General features: G+C 36.6%; 1 protein-coding gene across 1 annotated transcript in view; it reads right to left on the minus strand.

Moving 5' to 3' along the window:
• Window positions 1-17,937, minus strand: part of LOC113227960 (protein FAM49A) — a 62,204-nt gene that overhangs the window by 7,494 nt on the left and 36,773 nt on the right. The window contains exons 3-4 of the mRNA XM_026461075.1: window positions 15,664-15,810; window positions 14,088-14,218 (exon numbers count right to left, since the gene is read on the minus strand). Coding sequence (XP_026316860.1) covers window positions 14,088-14,218; window positions 15,664-15,810 — 278 coding nt within the window. The remainder of the gene's footprint in view (window positions 1-14,087; window positions 14,219-15,663; window positions 15,811-17,937) is intronic.

Consider the following 17,937-nt stretch of genomic DNA (forward strand, 5'->3'; position numbering starts at 1 on the left):
TGTGTGTGTGTGTGTGTGTGTGTGTGTGTGTGTGTGTGTGTGTGTGTGTGTGTGTGTGTGTGTGTGTTTCAAAGGAAATTCGATACTTATTTTGTTGTAAATAAAAGGATGGAGAAATGAGCTATATTTCTGGGCAAAAGCCGATTTCGTTAAGGGTACAGGGATTCTAAATTGCGGCATATTCAGGAAATCTTAACACCTCCGCGTGCAACTTTGTAACAACGCGCAAAATAAAAATCCCTCGTACACTAAGAACATCCATGTCCTTGTAAACAAGTATGGTTGGGTACCTGATGCGTTCCTTAAGGATGACTTTCAATACCGCTCGTTGCGCCCTCTCCAGGGGGAGCATACAAGACTGTGGAGTGTTCAACGGATGTCAGTTACGTTATAAGTGAGTAAATATTTGTTTTGTGTTTGAAATATTTGTTTTTTTTTGCTCAATGGCCTGTTACACAGTTGGAGATCAGAACAAGTTGAAACGGTTGTTCTACGACGCAATGTTAGGTTTACTTTGCATTCAAATTCCTAATTTATTTATCTTTTAAGGTGCATGTATCAACTTCTTCATTATGCGTATATGGGGACAACATCTTCATTTTACATGGGACCGTTTATTTCTTTAGAATATTGCATTGAATCTGATATTGATAAACAAAAAGAAATTAAGACGATTTTGGTTTCACGTGTGGGTGCAGTGAGTATGGTGTGCCGCAATCCCTTGCTACCAACCAATGCTAAAACAATTGGTTTTAACTCATGTTTCAATTATTGCAATAATTGAAACACGAGTAAAACACATACTACTGATACAATTTAAAATTGAAGCATAAGTTTTTTATATAGTGATTACGTTTCAATATATGGGTAATTCTCAAGTTATTTATTTGTGTTGTAGTTTTAGTTTTGTTACTGGCAATTAAATTTGAAAATATTAATTTTAAAACATATTGGAACGACGTTCCAAGTATGTTACTTCAATAAAAATTTCTCACAAATAAACTATATTTATTATTTGCTAGATTTTACAACACGTTATTCTCTACCTATTTTCAGTAGCAATTAAATATTCTAGAATATTATAATGATGTATTAATTAATATCCGAATGTAGTAAACTAAAATATTATTTAATATTTCACCATAATATACTCGAATAGGTACTTAAATTTAAAAAGTTACTAACTACCGAAATTAGATAGAGAAAAGTAGCCTGGACATTATCCGTATATACATTTTTGAGTACGCAGTATTCGTTTATATATTAGTATTTTATGTCACTCTCGCTCTAGTCGCGCTCTATCGCGCTAGCCCTACAGAAAAAGCTAAGTCTTGGCTTTAAGTAAAAATACATTGTGCGACGAGTACTGTAAGTTACACCACTCATAGTAACAATTGGGTATATTATAAATTCAAATAAGTGAACTCGATAGAACGACGCGAGACACTGCTCCTGGCTTGAAGCCGTATGCAGCTACACTCAGCCAGACAGACGTGTAGTTTACTTTCAGGCGCACGACTTGTTCGTCCCGTCCCTTGATATTATAAAAAATAAAATAGAAATCGAAGTATCCCATCTGTTAGATAGGACGTGGCGGTGGTCTGAGCGGAAGCGAAGCATGCGACGTCTTTCTCGCTCTTATTGTTTAGCCAAAAACTTTATTCCAACCAGCTTGATCCCATTCCGCGTCACTAAGTGAGGCAGTCCTTTAATCCTATTCAGTCATAATTAAGGCCGCTTGGCACACCCTGTCCTGTTCGTCCATGTATTTTGTTCTAGAATGTGATATACTGTTTGTCTTTTATATAAACAAACTCTGAGTATTCCTTAAAGAATAGGGTGTGAAACGTGCAAAAAATAACATATTAATCTAATATAATTTAAATTTACGATTAAGTATAACAGTTAAACGCGCCTTAATAAGATAACAAGTACCGAATAAAATTTTTAAAAGGCACCGATCGATATATCGATTCAACTTTAGGTAACTAGGAACATACTAAACCACAAGAGTAACAATGTTATTGTTATGCGAAGCGTAATGCTAGTAGCCTATTGTCACTTTCAATACGGAGGCAGTAGTTCCGCCGTATTGACAAGGATTGCCTAAATTATAAAGTCCAGAGTCCAATACCTTGAATATCTGTTCGAAAAAAAGAAAAACAGTTGATTTTGTTAATAGATAACAACCATGTAACACGATTTTTGTTTCTGGGTTATCAATATAATTTTCCAATTGGTTCTGACATAAAAACATGAAAAAACTTTATTTCTTTGCAAAAACCTTGCTTTTGTGATCAGAATAACGAAAAGCAATGCCATCTAGAAGTGGCGCGATGGAACTAATTGCATTTAAAGTTGTGCTAGTTACAAGTGTAGTTTGATTTCATGCTGAAACCAAATTTCTTAAATTATGACTACAAAGAACACAGTAACAAACTACCAAGATATACTACGTATTGTTTCTTTGGAAAAATTACTGTTTATGATTACAAGCACAAGTAAAAGTAATCGTTACCGCCGCGTGAGCCTTCGGCGACATGTCACGACAACATTGTCTATGAAAACGCAAGGAAATGTTGCTTTAAAAATATACTCTAGAATTTAGAATATTAATCTGAATAGCAAAATACTTCATTTTTTTGTCTAAGAATATATTTTCTTAACATACACCCAAGAAATTTTGAATTCATTTAAGATTATTTAAATTTGATGTAATTGGTAAAAATTTCTTGATGTAAGTAATGTCCAATTAATTGATTACAAATGAAATAAAATCTTGAAGTTAACGTATTTGTCTAAAAGTTAGACTAAGTTCAGAGTAAAATTGTATTAGAAAAAGATAAGCAGTATTTTTGTAATGATAATATTTTATTACCTTTAATAAATCTTCTTTTAGAATTAGCAAATATTTTGAGAAATTGCTCTTTCTTATTAATAGAATTCCTTTTTTTCTGTGTACGTATTTATTTATTCTGTGTATTACGGGCGGTAAACAAGGAATTACGAACGAGATTCTATTACAAGCGGGAAAAAAAACCTCATTTTTTTAAATTAATAACGCACACACTCAACGTAGAATCGCACTAGGGAAACCCTGTGTCGCGGCTGCCATGGACACACACATAAACAACCACAAATTACACCCAACTCACAAGAGAAATAAATGTAGGCCATACAAATATTTTTCCCGGCCCGGGAATCGAACCTGGGACCTCTGCGTGACTGTCCGGCATGGTAACCGTTCCGCCCGCGACACAGGGTTTCACTAGTGCGGGCTATGTTGAGTATGTGTTATTAAAAAAAAAATTACTGTGCCAAACAGGTATGTGGAACGAAGGCGAGACTGTCGCAGCTGCTGGTGCATATGCGTGCACCAACATGTTAAGGGAAGCGCCACTCACGCGCGCAACGCGGATCGTGAACTTGATTGATAATGAAGTGGACATATTTACGTGTCCTCTGAGTGAATTCACAAAGGTTGCTTTATGTATCTGTAGTTATAAGTTAGACAAATAATAAGTATCTACTTGTAAATGTTAATTATATTATTGTCTATTGCATTGGGTAATAATATGTAATGATAGTTTATGTATGGCTTTAAAAAAATATATATTATCCAGTATTTAGAACCGGCAATAGTAAAGTAAACATGTTATACAATATACCTATCTAACTGAGTCCAGTAAAATCGACGGAACTGTGTTGGGTATATCGGCAAAAGTCAAAGGTTAAACAACAATCTGTTCTTAGTATTTCATACTATAGCAACGGAGGTAACAGTCGATAATCGCGAAGGAAGTGACGTACGGACCTTGACTTTATTCTAACTTTAAGGCTTAATGTTGTGTTTGTATGATATCCTTAGAGACAGCTATTCAAATATTAAAAGTAAAATAAATATACGATAAGAGAAAATTGCACGATAACGGATCTCAATGGCGTCGTAGCGCGGATTCCTGTCCCCTCTTGGAAAGGACTAAAAATAAGTCGTCCTTCAAAATTTTATTTTATCAAGATTTGCTTGAACTTAGTTGTTTTTCACTTCTTGATCGATTGTTAAAATAGTAATATTTCACCAATGTATTTGCCAATCTCAAAATCGGCAATGTATCTAAATCTTAGAAGAATTTATGTCCGGCTGCGCAACCGTGTGTATTTGATAATATTGTTGCTATCTTTAATGCTCTGGCCACACAGAGGCGGACCTGAAACGCGAATAATAATAATAATTCTTCATCCTGAGTCCCTGACCCCGGCCGACTGTGCCATTGCCGGGAAATACCGTCTCTCCCATTTAAAAATTCATCATTAATCTTTTAGGCCTTGGGAGAGGCGAGAGTCTAAAATAGATACAATAATAATAATAGATAATAATAATAACTATCATTACAGATTATTACCCAATGCGATAGTCTAGACAATAATATAATTAACGTTTACAGGTAGGTACTTATACATATATTTATAACGCGGACGCGCGGCCGCCGCGCGTTTCGGTGTGGCAGGGTTCATATATAAACTTGTACATTACAAAAATTCCCGCGCCCGGAACGCTTCCGCGGCCGCCTCTGTGTGGCCACAGCGCAATGGCTGTGGCGGGAGCGCATATTATTATGTGAGCGAGACTGCATTCGTTTGGAGAAATATCCGCGCTTAGTTTTTATTTGGTATAATTTGATTCATGCTTATTCACATAGCGCACGAAAAAAGTTTATTTTGTTAGAAAATTTGCATTGGTATGAATTGGGCTCTTTTCGGAGGAAAATAACGTCCTTTAGCTTTTAATATTTAATTTGGAATGTAGTCTTTGTTATGTAATTCGTAATTTTGATGACCTCCATGGTCGAGCAGCTTGCACACAAATTTTCATGGCGTCCCCATCTCTGAGGTCCTCTGAGGTCCCGGGTTGAATCCCCGGCCGGGTCAGTGGAGAAAAACTAATTTTTCTATACTATTGTCTCCGGTCTGGGTGTTTGTGGTGCCGTTGTTGTTTCCGATTTCCATAACACAAGTGCTTTAGTCATTTACTTCGGGATCAGAGCAACGTGTGTGATGTTGTCTAAAATTAAAAAAAAACCTAAGCTTTGTCGTTCGCTTACTTGCTCGCTTCGTTTTATCGAGTTAGTTCGTCACCTTTTCGGCTACACTCGGTTGTTGCCGAGCGGGAATACGATACAGTAAACATCGCCGCTTTTTTGAATTTACTATCTCACTATCTGGCAAAAGCAGATATCTGTAAAACGTTTACATATTTTTAATACATTTATGGCACATCGTTGCCAATGCCGCCCCTTGAAACGTACGGCTTGGGGACATTGCCCCCCCAGCATATGCTAAGGCAGTCAATCTACGTAGACTCTGTATATTTACTACTACATTATATATATCATTTATTGCACCAAATAAATACAACAGAAATATTAGTTTAACAGAAGGTGAGCAAAGGTGGACTTATCTCTGAAAGTGATCTTTTCCTCAGGTCAGTGAGAGCTTAGGTTATAAGCTGGCAATAGCGTGCAAGAGCGAATGAGAAAGAAACATAATAAGCTACATAAATAAAATAAACAAAAAGTACATACAACTCACATAAGTTTTATAATGAATCATGATAAATACCATCACTATACATACACATAAATATATAACATATAGGTACACATATATAAGTAAATATGAAAAAAAAAACAATAAGATGATCACAAAGAGAATTCAGCAAGAACCTTTTCTTGAAAGAAGCGATAGACGAGCTAGACTGGATATGGGAAGGGAGTCTGTTTCACCACTGTGCTGCACGAGAAGAAAAGGAGTTAAAAAACATTGTTTTACCGCTAGGACGAACGAGCATCTTACTGATGCGCGCACGCGTGTGAGGGTGTAGCAGCTGGAACCGGGAACGAAGGTAGGAAGGGGAGATAGCGTCAATAAGTGTATTAAAAAGGGCGGACAGAATATGATATACATTTATAATTATATTATTTAATTTCATATCAAGTAGAGTTAATACTTTTATTAACTGCCATTTGTCAGTTTTATACGCAATGTAATTTAATAATTATAATCAATTGGTGGCGGAAATAGTGAAATTGTATGATAAGGGGACGCTTTATCAAATCGCTTGGTGACGGCATTTGTTTTTTAGATAGGTATTACTATGTTTTATGTCATTATTTGGTCGTGTTGGTATAGCGAAAAGAGATAGGATCGAAGCGGATACATTTTTTGTCTTTCCTGCGCCAACCTACCATAAGCAACGAACACAGGCGGCTCTAAAAATGAATAAGTAATTGCCACAAACACAACGCGAATTCGAGAAATATAAGGTTTGCAACAATCCTGAGTAATTCAAACACCACGCAAAGAGAATTCTCAAAAGTTGGCAACGCATATACGGCTTCACTGGTGGTACGAATGTCCATGTGCGATGAGGACCACCTTCCAAAAAAACTGACCTCAAAAGTTCGAGGAATTACATATAATTGCCAAGTTTTATTCAAATCGGTTACCGGAAAGTGTGCGAAACCGTATTCATCAACCCAGTTTGCCACTCTTAGAGGTGGGAAATTTTAATGGGGCCAATACTGAGGTACCCTGTTTCCAACAAAAAATAATCATGAAAATCGATTCACAAATGCCGGAGTAATCGTGTAACATACACACACAAAAAAAACCATCGAATTGAGAACCTCCTCCTTTTTTTAAGTCGGTTAAATAAAATGGCTCGTCGTGGTTTGTTCTTTCAAACGTTTTGGTTTGTTCGAAAAAACCAATATACGGTATTTGGATTAAGCTACACGCCTGTCCATAGCAGTTGCAGTGCCACTCAGAGCTTTAAATCTTTTGAGATTTAAAGCTCTGAGTGAGACATAAGTTGACATGTCCCATGTGTCTGTAATTTCACTAGCACCCTTACACTTCAAAATCGGAACACAGTCATGCTGACATTACTGCTTGGCGACAGAAACAGGTAAGGTGGCAGTACTTTCCTGGACGAACTCTTTCACAAAGAGCTCTACTGCTACTAAATCCGGAAAAAATAGTCAAATTTCTAAAATATAAACCTACAACATTCAAATTTATCCTTTTCGACTTCCGATACAGTCTGTATCAGCTGCTGCTGTTCCATCGATATGTATGCGAACTAAAACAAGTGTGGTTTCTATCGATGATCAATTGATTACGCCATTTTCTTCTTTCAAAAATAGCCGTTGTAAAAAACAGAAGTTCTTTATGAATCTTAAATGAAAGTTATTTTTAACGTTGATTTAAATAAACAAACAATTTACTAAGCACAATATCACTACGACTATTTGAAGTGACTTCATTCTGTTTTTTCCTTTTTTTTTAATATTCGACAAAAGTACTTGGTTAAGAGTTGTTATTTGTCGTAAATAGTAGTTATAGCATAATTGGGAAAACATTGCCATATTAGGAAGTTTACTTATTTATTTATTTATTTATTTATAAGTGCTTTACATGGGTTGTCGTTACAAAAATATACTTATGAATATCGCACTGCTTAATATTATTTGCATATTTTGAGTTACAACACTATTGATTACATATTTTGAGTTACAACACTATTGTAATCAATAGTGTTGTAACTCAAAATATGTCAAATTCATGATTATACTATTGCTGAATGTAAAATGTTATTCTCTACACGTCAATAACACCGTCGTTACAATATTGTAAGAAACAATTAAAATATAATATCTACTTAATTCAAAATGAGACAAACTTTTCGTGAGCTAGTTCTGGACAAAACAGTCCTTACTCAAAGATATTAAATAATTTTTTCCTTTTTATTTGTAAATATATTTGGCAAGTAGGAAATTATTTAGATGTCTGTAATAAACTTTAACTTATACATACATTTTAAAACCTTTCACAAGAAGTGAGTAATTCGTTTTTCATCGATTCTAAAAAAATACACTTTTTGAGTTAATACACTATTGTAATAACGGTGCGATATACTTATACACTAACAAACATATGCACCTTCACAGGTATCAACATGGAAAGGGAGAGTGACAGACATTAATTACAATTTATCTTGCAGATACTCGTCCACATCGTAATAACTTTTAAAAATTAATAGTATCTTTCAATATATTTTACTATAACTATGTATCCAATTTAGAAATCGCTTGTATTAAGTAATTTTTATTTCGCGGAATGTGTCTCCTACTTTATTATAAATATTATGTACTGGGTTCGATTCCCAATGGGGCCACAATACCATTTAGTCTTCATGAATAGTGTACAGTATAGTTTACCAAATGTCATTAGATTAGATTTCTATCTAGCATTAAGACCGCCTGTCGCCTGTCTTTTGTATTTGCATTTGTTCAAAGAGTATTTGTATTGTATTGATTCGAAAAAGAACCGTGTTATTGTTCTGAGTTACGTATACGCATTGTAATGGTAGGTAAACACGGGAAATATCAATGTCGCGGCGACACTCGATCCTCGCTGTAATAAATACGCCCTTGCATTGGCAAGGATAAATAGCGCTGCTTAACAACATACATAGTGGTCTTGAAATGTGGACCATATTGCGGTTTTATACACTTGTATAAAAGCATTCTACAACACCCGCTTCTTATACGGAATGCTAAGAAAAATTACAGCATAGATCCACCAATCGAGAAAGCGATATACATAGAGGATAAAACTGACCGTGTAAATTGACAATTTTGTATGGAAAATGCTTTTTTTTCTTTTTATTTATTTTGTAACGAGGGTTTTATCTTTATAGATATGCCACCCTCATACGAGCGATACTGAGGTGTTACAATCTAAGTATAGCTAAGTACCACATCCTGGCCTCCTAAGACAAGGGGCTGGCCAAGATGCTGTTGCATGTGCCTACTAAACACGCAACGTTTATATCTTTAAAATGAGACCCAAGGAGCACTATTTAACCTCTGTTCCTTCCATTTTATAGGTATTATAATATGAAATATGTGTTTATCTAAATACTTATGTAGTCTGTAGTAATTTACAATTTTTGATTTTTTAAATTATTTTATTACACAATTTAATTTTGTGTACATAAACACGTTATTGTAATGATTGTGTCCTGTATTTTGGTTTGCAGGAAGAAATTTCTTTTACAAATAAGCAGTACTTTTTGTTTGTGTTTTCCGTTTTACTAAATGTGATTTGTGTTTTCCTGTGCAGTAAATAATAAAAAAAAGAAAAGGATATTCGGAAAGGAGATTCTGGACTGGAATCTGTTGTCTTAACACCTCACTCGTAACACACTCCATTATCACATGATAAACGTCTTCTGTTGTTGTACATGTCCCACATTTTGATGAAGGAACCTTTGACATCAATAATCCGTAATTGTTCAAAGGAACGTCTCTCGAGCGAAATCTTAACGCTGTAACTAATTCACACCTGCTCATTTCGATACCTCCAATGAACACAACGCCTTTATTGTTGGTCTGATCGGTTTTTTTTTAGTAAACAGTCCTATTTATTTACTAATATTATGCTCACCGAATTTTGTGAAAAAAAAAAGAGTCAATGAAAGAAACAAAAACAAAATAGAAACAGAGATGTCCAAAAAATTTGTTGGCGTAGTGTTCATCGGAGGTATCGACTTTGGCGTCAACAAACCATTGAATGCCAGGTTGATTGGGCCGAATGGTTTTCTACCTAATTACTTTAGTTAAGGATCTTAAATCGAAACAGTTCTTCATGGTAAATGTTGATATAAACGTATTCACATTTAATGAATTACGGTATACAACACCACAAGTATCACTGAATGTTGTAACGTTGGCGCCCTAGCTGTCAAATAAAGAACTAACATTTTCGTCGCTAATTTAATTGTCGTTAGCGACAATTGTTCCTGTCAACTCTTAGTAGAGGCACTGGCTGACCTAAAAATCAGTATTAAAAAGCATCACGCGTAATGACATGTTATGAATTTATCTATACAATGTGTATTGCTCAAAAAGCAAGTCACCCGAGTTAGTACATTTAATAAATAATCACGCCGTTGTATCAATTCTCTTTTCGAAACTTTTAAATTGGATTTTTTTAAATATGTATTCAAAATTGTAATGTACAATTTTATCTAATCGTTTTAACGCGAGAATAGGGCATTACGCTCAAAATACAATGACTTAGTCTATACAGCCGTGAGCTAATTTAAGCCGAGAACTGAATTGTTTGATAGGAATGTTCCCAATACGTACAGTCACGCAAGATGTCTACAGACTTTGTATAGCTGACGTGAGTTCTAAACATTATAACTTTGGTTACTAGATGTATATAGTTCGTTATAATAGGCGGCGTTCCGAGGAAGTCAGAGATTTATGTGCCTAGACTGCCTAATAATTATATTTAGGCAGCTAGTCTAGATAGCCATTATTGGATGAAAAAAGTTGTTTGGATATCGTCTTAGAGGATAGAAAATTTCCATAGTCTAACGATATCGTATATCTGATTGACACGGAAAACGTATAACGGAAACAGACAGACAGAATATAGGATTGAAACTATCATATACTGTCTATGGCGTTGTTGTGACATTATGCAGGATGATGCCTCGCCTGTACAGATAATTTGTGTGACGTAATGTTTACGGTCATTCTCGGGCTAGAGTTCACTACCTAATTTCCGTTGCAATTTTATTATTTAAGTATTCCATTTTTTATCGTGCATTATTATTTAATATTCGAGTATTGTATCATGAAATATTATTTAATAATTGCACGATAATATTCTTGAATATTTATATAATAAAAATTGCCATCCAATGCTAATCCAGTTTGAAACCAGGTAATTGGTGTGTTTTTCTGGCACATTTACAGGAGGTACGTCTTTAAAATTTAATGGCAACGTAGTTTCGATCGTATCTACCTGTACCAATTACTTATATTCATGTAATACTTAAACTCCTTAGTAGCAGTAGAGCTCCTTGTGAAAGAGTGCGTCCAGGGAAGTACTGCCACCTTACCTATTTCTGCCGCCAAGCAGTAATGTGAGCATTACTGTGTTCCAGTTTTGAAGGGTAAGGGTGTTGGTGAAATTACAAGCTTGGGACTTGTCAACTTATGTTTAGTTACGTCAATGTGACGAGCGCAGTGGCAGCGCCCCTAAGATCTTTGCGATTTGAAGCTCTGAATGGCACTAGATATGTTATGGATAGGTGTTTCGCTTACCACCAGAAGCACTTGTACGTCCCGTCACTTCGTATTATAAAAAAAAAAACAAAAAAATTCCCTATGCTATGAGCACCAGAGTAATGGAATTCACTTCAGAGGATCCAGATCCGGACCAATTTACATAAGTTCATTTCTCAAATTGGTCCTATGATAAGACTCTTATCGGGAATCGATCCCAGGACCTCTCCATCGTCCACAGTGCAAACCGTCAAGCCTTCGAGGTCGTTATCAGTCGTCATACCGACTCATCCGAAGAACAGAGTCCGATGTGATTCTATAGCGAAAAGAGAATAAGTACGTTACGAGAATAATTTCCTTATTCAAACTAAGGTCTACGTTAAGGTGTTTTGAGAATTTATGTACCTTATTTCATTTCGGAAATATAAAATCGAACAACGGTTGATCTGTCATCCACAGCGAAAAAGAACGAACGAAATGTACTGTCCTGAGAACAAGAGTGTTGCACATACATCTTTGTTCTACGGATGAGTCGATATCGTCAGTTACGACGATATATAAATTGTAATAGTTTGTTCTAGGACTAATTATTCATAGACTATATTATCAGATGTTTCTTCTTGTACATATATGAGCAAATCGATCTGAAATCACAGAGTATTCTTTATATCAGCTGTAACAGCGAAGTTAAGACATTGTGAACATAAAGTTGTACAGTTTGGGCGCGTGCCAACAAAATAACGTAGGTACCTATCCATTGTTACAGCTACACTTTTAGTTTACTAACAATGGATAAAACTTAGCGAATTGTAAGTAATTTTTTTATTACACCAAATTACGGAACAGACAAGTTGTGCGCCTGGTGTTTAATTGTGATAAAGAAGGATGGCGAAAGAAGACCAATAATTATAAAATCAACGAAGAGCCGTTCATGGACTTTGCTAGTATAATTTTGTATAAATAAATTGTAAAACAAGGTATTTTAGAATAGACGCAAGAATACAACGCGATTGATTCAGTTTCACCATAGACTGGGTAACGTTCTTGTACAGGGTCAAGAGCAAGTCAAGCTTTACACTTAAGCCTTAAATCCAATTCTATGCCGCTTACGATAAGAACAGTCCAAAGTACAAAGTGTCAAGCTTGATGTGCTCTTGATTGTACGTACGTTTGATTTTAAGCATGATTGAATGTTTACCGACCTAAAGTATTGGTTATTTTATAGTACACACATAAAACTTTGAAGGTATAAAATACCTAATGAAATAATCAATTACCTAAACAGTAATAATATAAAGTAAAAAATAAAACACACAATGTGACAAAAATGTTTAGACAATAGGTATTTTAATGAGAGATAATCTTCTTCTTTTAAATATTATGGCTCCAACGAAATAATCAATGATTTTGCCAATGTCAAGTAAAAATAACTATGTACGGTAGTTTAATATTATTATAAAAATTATACAAAAAAATGGCGATTGCGCCAATGTCCTGTGAGAATTTCTTATGAAAGTTAGCAAAGGAACGTTTTGACAAGAGGCCTCATGTCAATGTCACACTGAGATTGAGAACAGTTTGACCATTTGTGGCAGATTTCTGTCATTTGGGCAGATTTATTTTTTATTGTTGCAGAACATGATAACGTTGTATTAAATGTGGCAGAGTTTGGCAGATTTGGGAATATTCAGCAAGTTCTATTATTTTTGGGGACAAACTGAAAACTTGTTGTTATCTGCTACTACGAACAAACATCTGAAGCGAAATACAGGACAATGTTATAAACATAACCACGTCGTTGTCAAAAACACTGGGTCACAAAATACACTGGATGTCGCAATTGTTCTTTGATTATTTATAAATGTATTTACTCAATCCCATTTCAGTAACATCTTTTTAGTAAATTATAGATAGATTATTTATATGGATTACTTAAATGTTACGTAACGCAAGAATTACGCTCTTCTGTTTACGTTTCTGTTAGTGATTTGTACATTATGTATTGTGTGGCTAGAGTTCACATTATGATGAACTTTTGTGATTTGAAATGCGACTAGAAACATTGTTGTGTATTATGTTTTATGTGATAAATAAATTTAAAAAAAAGGGACACGCCTGTCCATAGCAGTTGCAGTGCTAGCCAGAGTTTTAAATAGCAAAGATCTGAGGGACACTGTACCTGTCAGTGTGTTAGATATTAAGCTGACAAGTCCAATGTGCCTGTAATTTCACGAGCATAAAGATGGATAACACATAATATAATATTCTCAGACAGATGGTTTCATGGTCATTGTGAGAAAACAATGTGTGTCTGCGCTGAAACGTCTCCGAGGGAGTTCCAACACCGTCCTGCGCGTGGGACTCGCCAGTCCCGCGTAGATGGATTCACTCTCCATAGTTAGAATAATATTAATACTAGCTCATGATACTAACATTATATGGATTTTATCTGAAATAAATATGTTGAAATGAATTGAAATTATACAATTAAATAAGAAGTACTTGAAAATGAGGTGTGTAAAGATTAGAGTATACATTGCATTGTATTTACGAATTATGTTTATACCGTATTAGCATGTCTTATATATAAATTGTATTCAAATTGTTACTGACCAGGGTTGTCGCTGATACAGTTTTTTACACATCAGCGGACTGATGCGGCAAAAAAATTCACATGCTTAAAATCAGACTGCCTAGCTTAATCACACTGGAATTTTGTCAAGAGTAAGATCGAGGGCTGAGATACTCTTTTGGCTTGCTGTCTGTCTGGACAGTTTGTAAATTAACCGCACGACTATCAGCGAATATCAGCACTGAATATCAGGATCGATGAATGCGGATGCGGATATTTTAATTGATGCGGTTTATCTGCGGATGTCGCTGCCGATATTCGCAACAACTCTGGTGCCGCTTCGGCAGAAAACAATGATAAATTAAACTTACGGGTTCTCCAACATCCTGAGGCAGACTTTGGCCATGGTGCTAAGCGTTTCGGTGGTATTTTCGAGGTCCTGCTGGTTGTCGTTGACGAATTGGCTTGTCGCTTCCGACAGCACCTTTAGCATCGGTGTGGCCTGGTAACAAAGTAAATTTTGGTTAGGGCGTTTAATGACAACTTCGATGAGTGCCGGAGCAGTGAGAAGGAGGTAGTTAAAATATGTAATGTATGTAATAGGAGATAATTAAAATATGTAATTTCTCTTCTGACTACCTGTTATAACTGGCATAAGGAAAATTCTTCAGATCTTATAATTATGTTATTCCAACGTGCGCTGTAGTTCGTGTCAATCTTGTTCTATCAATGGGATGATGTTTTTTATGATATCAAGTAACGAGATCAACCGGTCTTGCGCCTGATGGTAAGCGACATGTCAATCCATAACAGTTACAGTGCCACTCAAAGCTTGAAATTGCATAAATCTGAGCGGCATAGTCCCTGCGTCCGAGTTTTCAAGTCTCATGTGCCTGAATTTCACCAACATCCTTAGCCCTCAAAACCGGAACGCAGTAATGCTTATGTTACTGCTTAGGGGCACAAATAGGTAAGGTGGTTGTACTTCTCCGAACGAACTACTTCATAAGGAGTTCTGTTGCTAGCTGCTAGTGCCGTTAGTTCGTCTTGTTCTTTGCTCGGAATTGAACGAACGCTCCGAACTAGTTATTTTATTCACATGAACTTCTACGGACTTTTAGTAATAGCAGGTCAATAGTACACTGCACTAAACATTCTAAAATACAATTTGTATGGAATCGGTACTAATTGATTTTTGTTCACATTTTACAGGTCCCAAGACTGTCATTCTAACTAAATATCCATTTTTTACAAAACAATAATGGAATAACGTATATTTTAGTTAGAATGATTTGTTGACAACCATTTACAACGATTTCACATACACGTATATTAGGTATACATACACAGGTACCAACCACATCCACTAAAAAAATATGAGCACTTACTTTTTTACAAGCTTACATAAATACATAATGTAAATAAGTATTAGAGACGTAAAACGGGCTGGTAACGTTCAATCGTGCATCCACTCGAACGTGTACTAAATGTGAAAGATCGCTAATTCTCCCGCTCGCACCGTTCCTTCTGAATAAAAGATACGTGAAGTATCAACGCAAACAGTTCCTAGTACTGAACTAAAAAGACCGATGAACTATTAAGACCGTGCAAGACGAACTAGTTCATGTCGGTCAGTGTCGAGAATATATTCCTAATAGTTCGTAGTTCATGAAATATACAAGTCTTAAGTCTACAAGTCAATATCTGTAAGTCAGCAATTCGGCTGTAAGCAGCCTCAGATCAAGATTACCATATTATTGCAATGTCATCAGAATTCCATAGTACACCAAATTTCAAGTCGATCGGACAATTTTATTGGAAATACAACTAAGGCCTTTACCTGACAAACAAAAAAAAAATTGTTATGAGATTAGTTTATTCGTTTGGCCGATATCACAGAAAGACTCTTTTCGTGTCAGGGGTTAATAAAGTGTAATTATGACATACCTGTGCATAAAACAAGGACATTCTGTTGGCGACTTCGGCGCCTATGTGGGGCTCCTCGCCCGGCGGTAGGTCGGAATTGATCAGCCCGCCTCGGGACACGCTGCGGCGGTAATAGCTGAAATCATTTTGGATCGCGGGCGTTTTCATCTGAAACACAATATTGGTGACGTCAGATTATGAGCAAACAGAAGTTTTCTCAAGGGAGTCTGTGTTACGAACGAGTAGTATTTAATCAATTCGACGATTTCATTTTCCTGTGACTAGCGAAAGTCGAGGTTGTTTATAATTAACATTGACCTTCAATTCACACTTAGTTTAAAGAATGTTATAAGATTCTTTTACTAGGAGTCATAATACATAAGTATTCTCAACACATTATAATACTCAGTATTATTCTGTGAGTATTCTACATATAATAATCAGTGTTGGGCAAAATTAAATTGTTCTGGCAATTAAAGATTGACAATTAATTAATTGTCAATTGCGAAACAGCAATTAACGATTGATCAATTGTTAGTTGCGAGAACCGCAATAACAATTAATTAATTCTTAATTGCGGTTCTCGCAATTAACAATTGATCAATCGTTAATCGCGTATATCTACAATTAACAATTAATCAATTTTCAATCTTTTCAATGTTTGTGATTAACAATTAACAATTAAAACTGACAATTATGATAAATTTATACAATATAATAAAATTTATATAAATTTATATAAAGGCATATGGGGGTGGGTTAGAGGGTGGGTTAGGGGGTGGGTTAGGAGGTGGGTTAGGGTTTGGGTTGGGGGGTTAGGGGTGAGTTAGGTGGTGGGACAGGGTTTGGGTTATGGGGGTTAGGGGTGAGTTAGGGGGTGAATTAAGGTCTGGGTTGGGGGTTAGGGGTGAGTTAGGTGGTGGGATAGGGTTTGGGTTGTGGGGGTTAGGGGTGAGTTAGTATGTGGATTAGGGGGTGGGCCAGCGGGTGGGTTAGGGGTGGTTTAGGGAGTGGTTCAGGGGGTGGGTTAGGGGTGAGTTAGGAGATGGGATAGGGGGTTGGTTAGGTGGTCGGTTACGGGGTGGGTGAGTGGGTGGGTGAGCGGGTGTGTGGGTGGGTTGGGTTAGGGAGTGGGTCGCTCACCCCTGACCGCCCCCCAGCCGGCCCGCCAACCGGCCCCCCAAACGACCTCCAACCGACCCCCAACAGAACTCCCAACCGGCCCCCCAACCGCAACGCAATTCTTCGACGAGTCTCGAATTGTGACGTTTTGTTTGCCACAAAAGATCTCCATTGCGGATCGGCTGCCTGTTTCTCCCACTCTGTTGGGTCAATGTCGCAATTTTTCATGTGGCGTTAAGCGCCACACGCACATCTTTATATCTAAGGAGTTGTCCGCCATGCTTTCGCTTGCCCCCCTTGAGTTCCGAATAAAAGATGTGCTTTGCCACACGCCCCTCTGCCATCCTTGATATATGGCCGCCCCAACGAAGTTGTCGCCGCAAAGGTATACCTCGATTCCACCTACCTTTGCTCTTCGTAAAACTTCGGTATTCCGCACGCGGCCGGATCAGCTAACGTAACGTAATTAGATATGACACAGGCGCAGATTAAAGACAGAGTTAAACATAAAATTTTTGTTATAGCAGTGAAAAGGCACCGCTTCAGCATATCCTTAAGGCGCCGCTGGTTCGTTCATTCCCCAAACTGCTCCTTACGGGAATCGTATCTAGGATCTTCTCACATAGCGCCCACAGAGCGAATCACCGGGCCACCAAGGTTGTCAAATTATAACTGCCTCTGTAGCCGAACGGTTACCATGCAGAAGTGCCACGCAGAGAGGTCTCAGGTTCGATTCCTGGGCCGGGAGAAATATTTGTATGGCCTACATTAGTTTATAATTTATCTCATGAGTTTGGGTGTAATTTGTGGTTGTCTATGTGTGTGTCCATGGCACCCGCGACACAGGGTTTCCCTAGTGCGTGGCTATGTTGAGTGTGTGCGTTATTATTATTATTTCAGACTTGTCAGTAAATTTATTGTGAAAACTTTATTCTAACAAACAATCAGAAAGCACTTGAGTCGTTTTTTCCAAGATAATGAGTCAATGTGCATCCTTATTCATGTTACGAGGCTTTTGTTTGGGATAATGATGTGTTGAGGTTTTTATTCGAATTCGATACTTTAATTTGTGCGCAAATATACGTCAACAACGCTGGCAAATAAAATGAAAAATAAATAAAATAATACAAGAGCGTAGAAGATTATTAAGTAATACATAATGAAGTCTGAAAC

Source organism: Hyposmocoma kahamanoa, unplaced genomic scaffold, assembly GCF_003589595.1.
Source record: "Hyposmocoma kahamanoa isolate Upper Pololo Valley unplaced genomic scaffold, ASM358959v1 220, whole genome shotgun sequence".
In the NCBI taxonomy this organism is placed as follows: Eukaryota; Metazoa; Arthropoda; class Insecta; order Lepidoptera; family Cosmopterigidae; genus Hyposmocoma; species Hyposmocoma kahamanoa.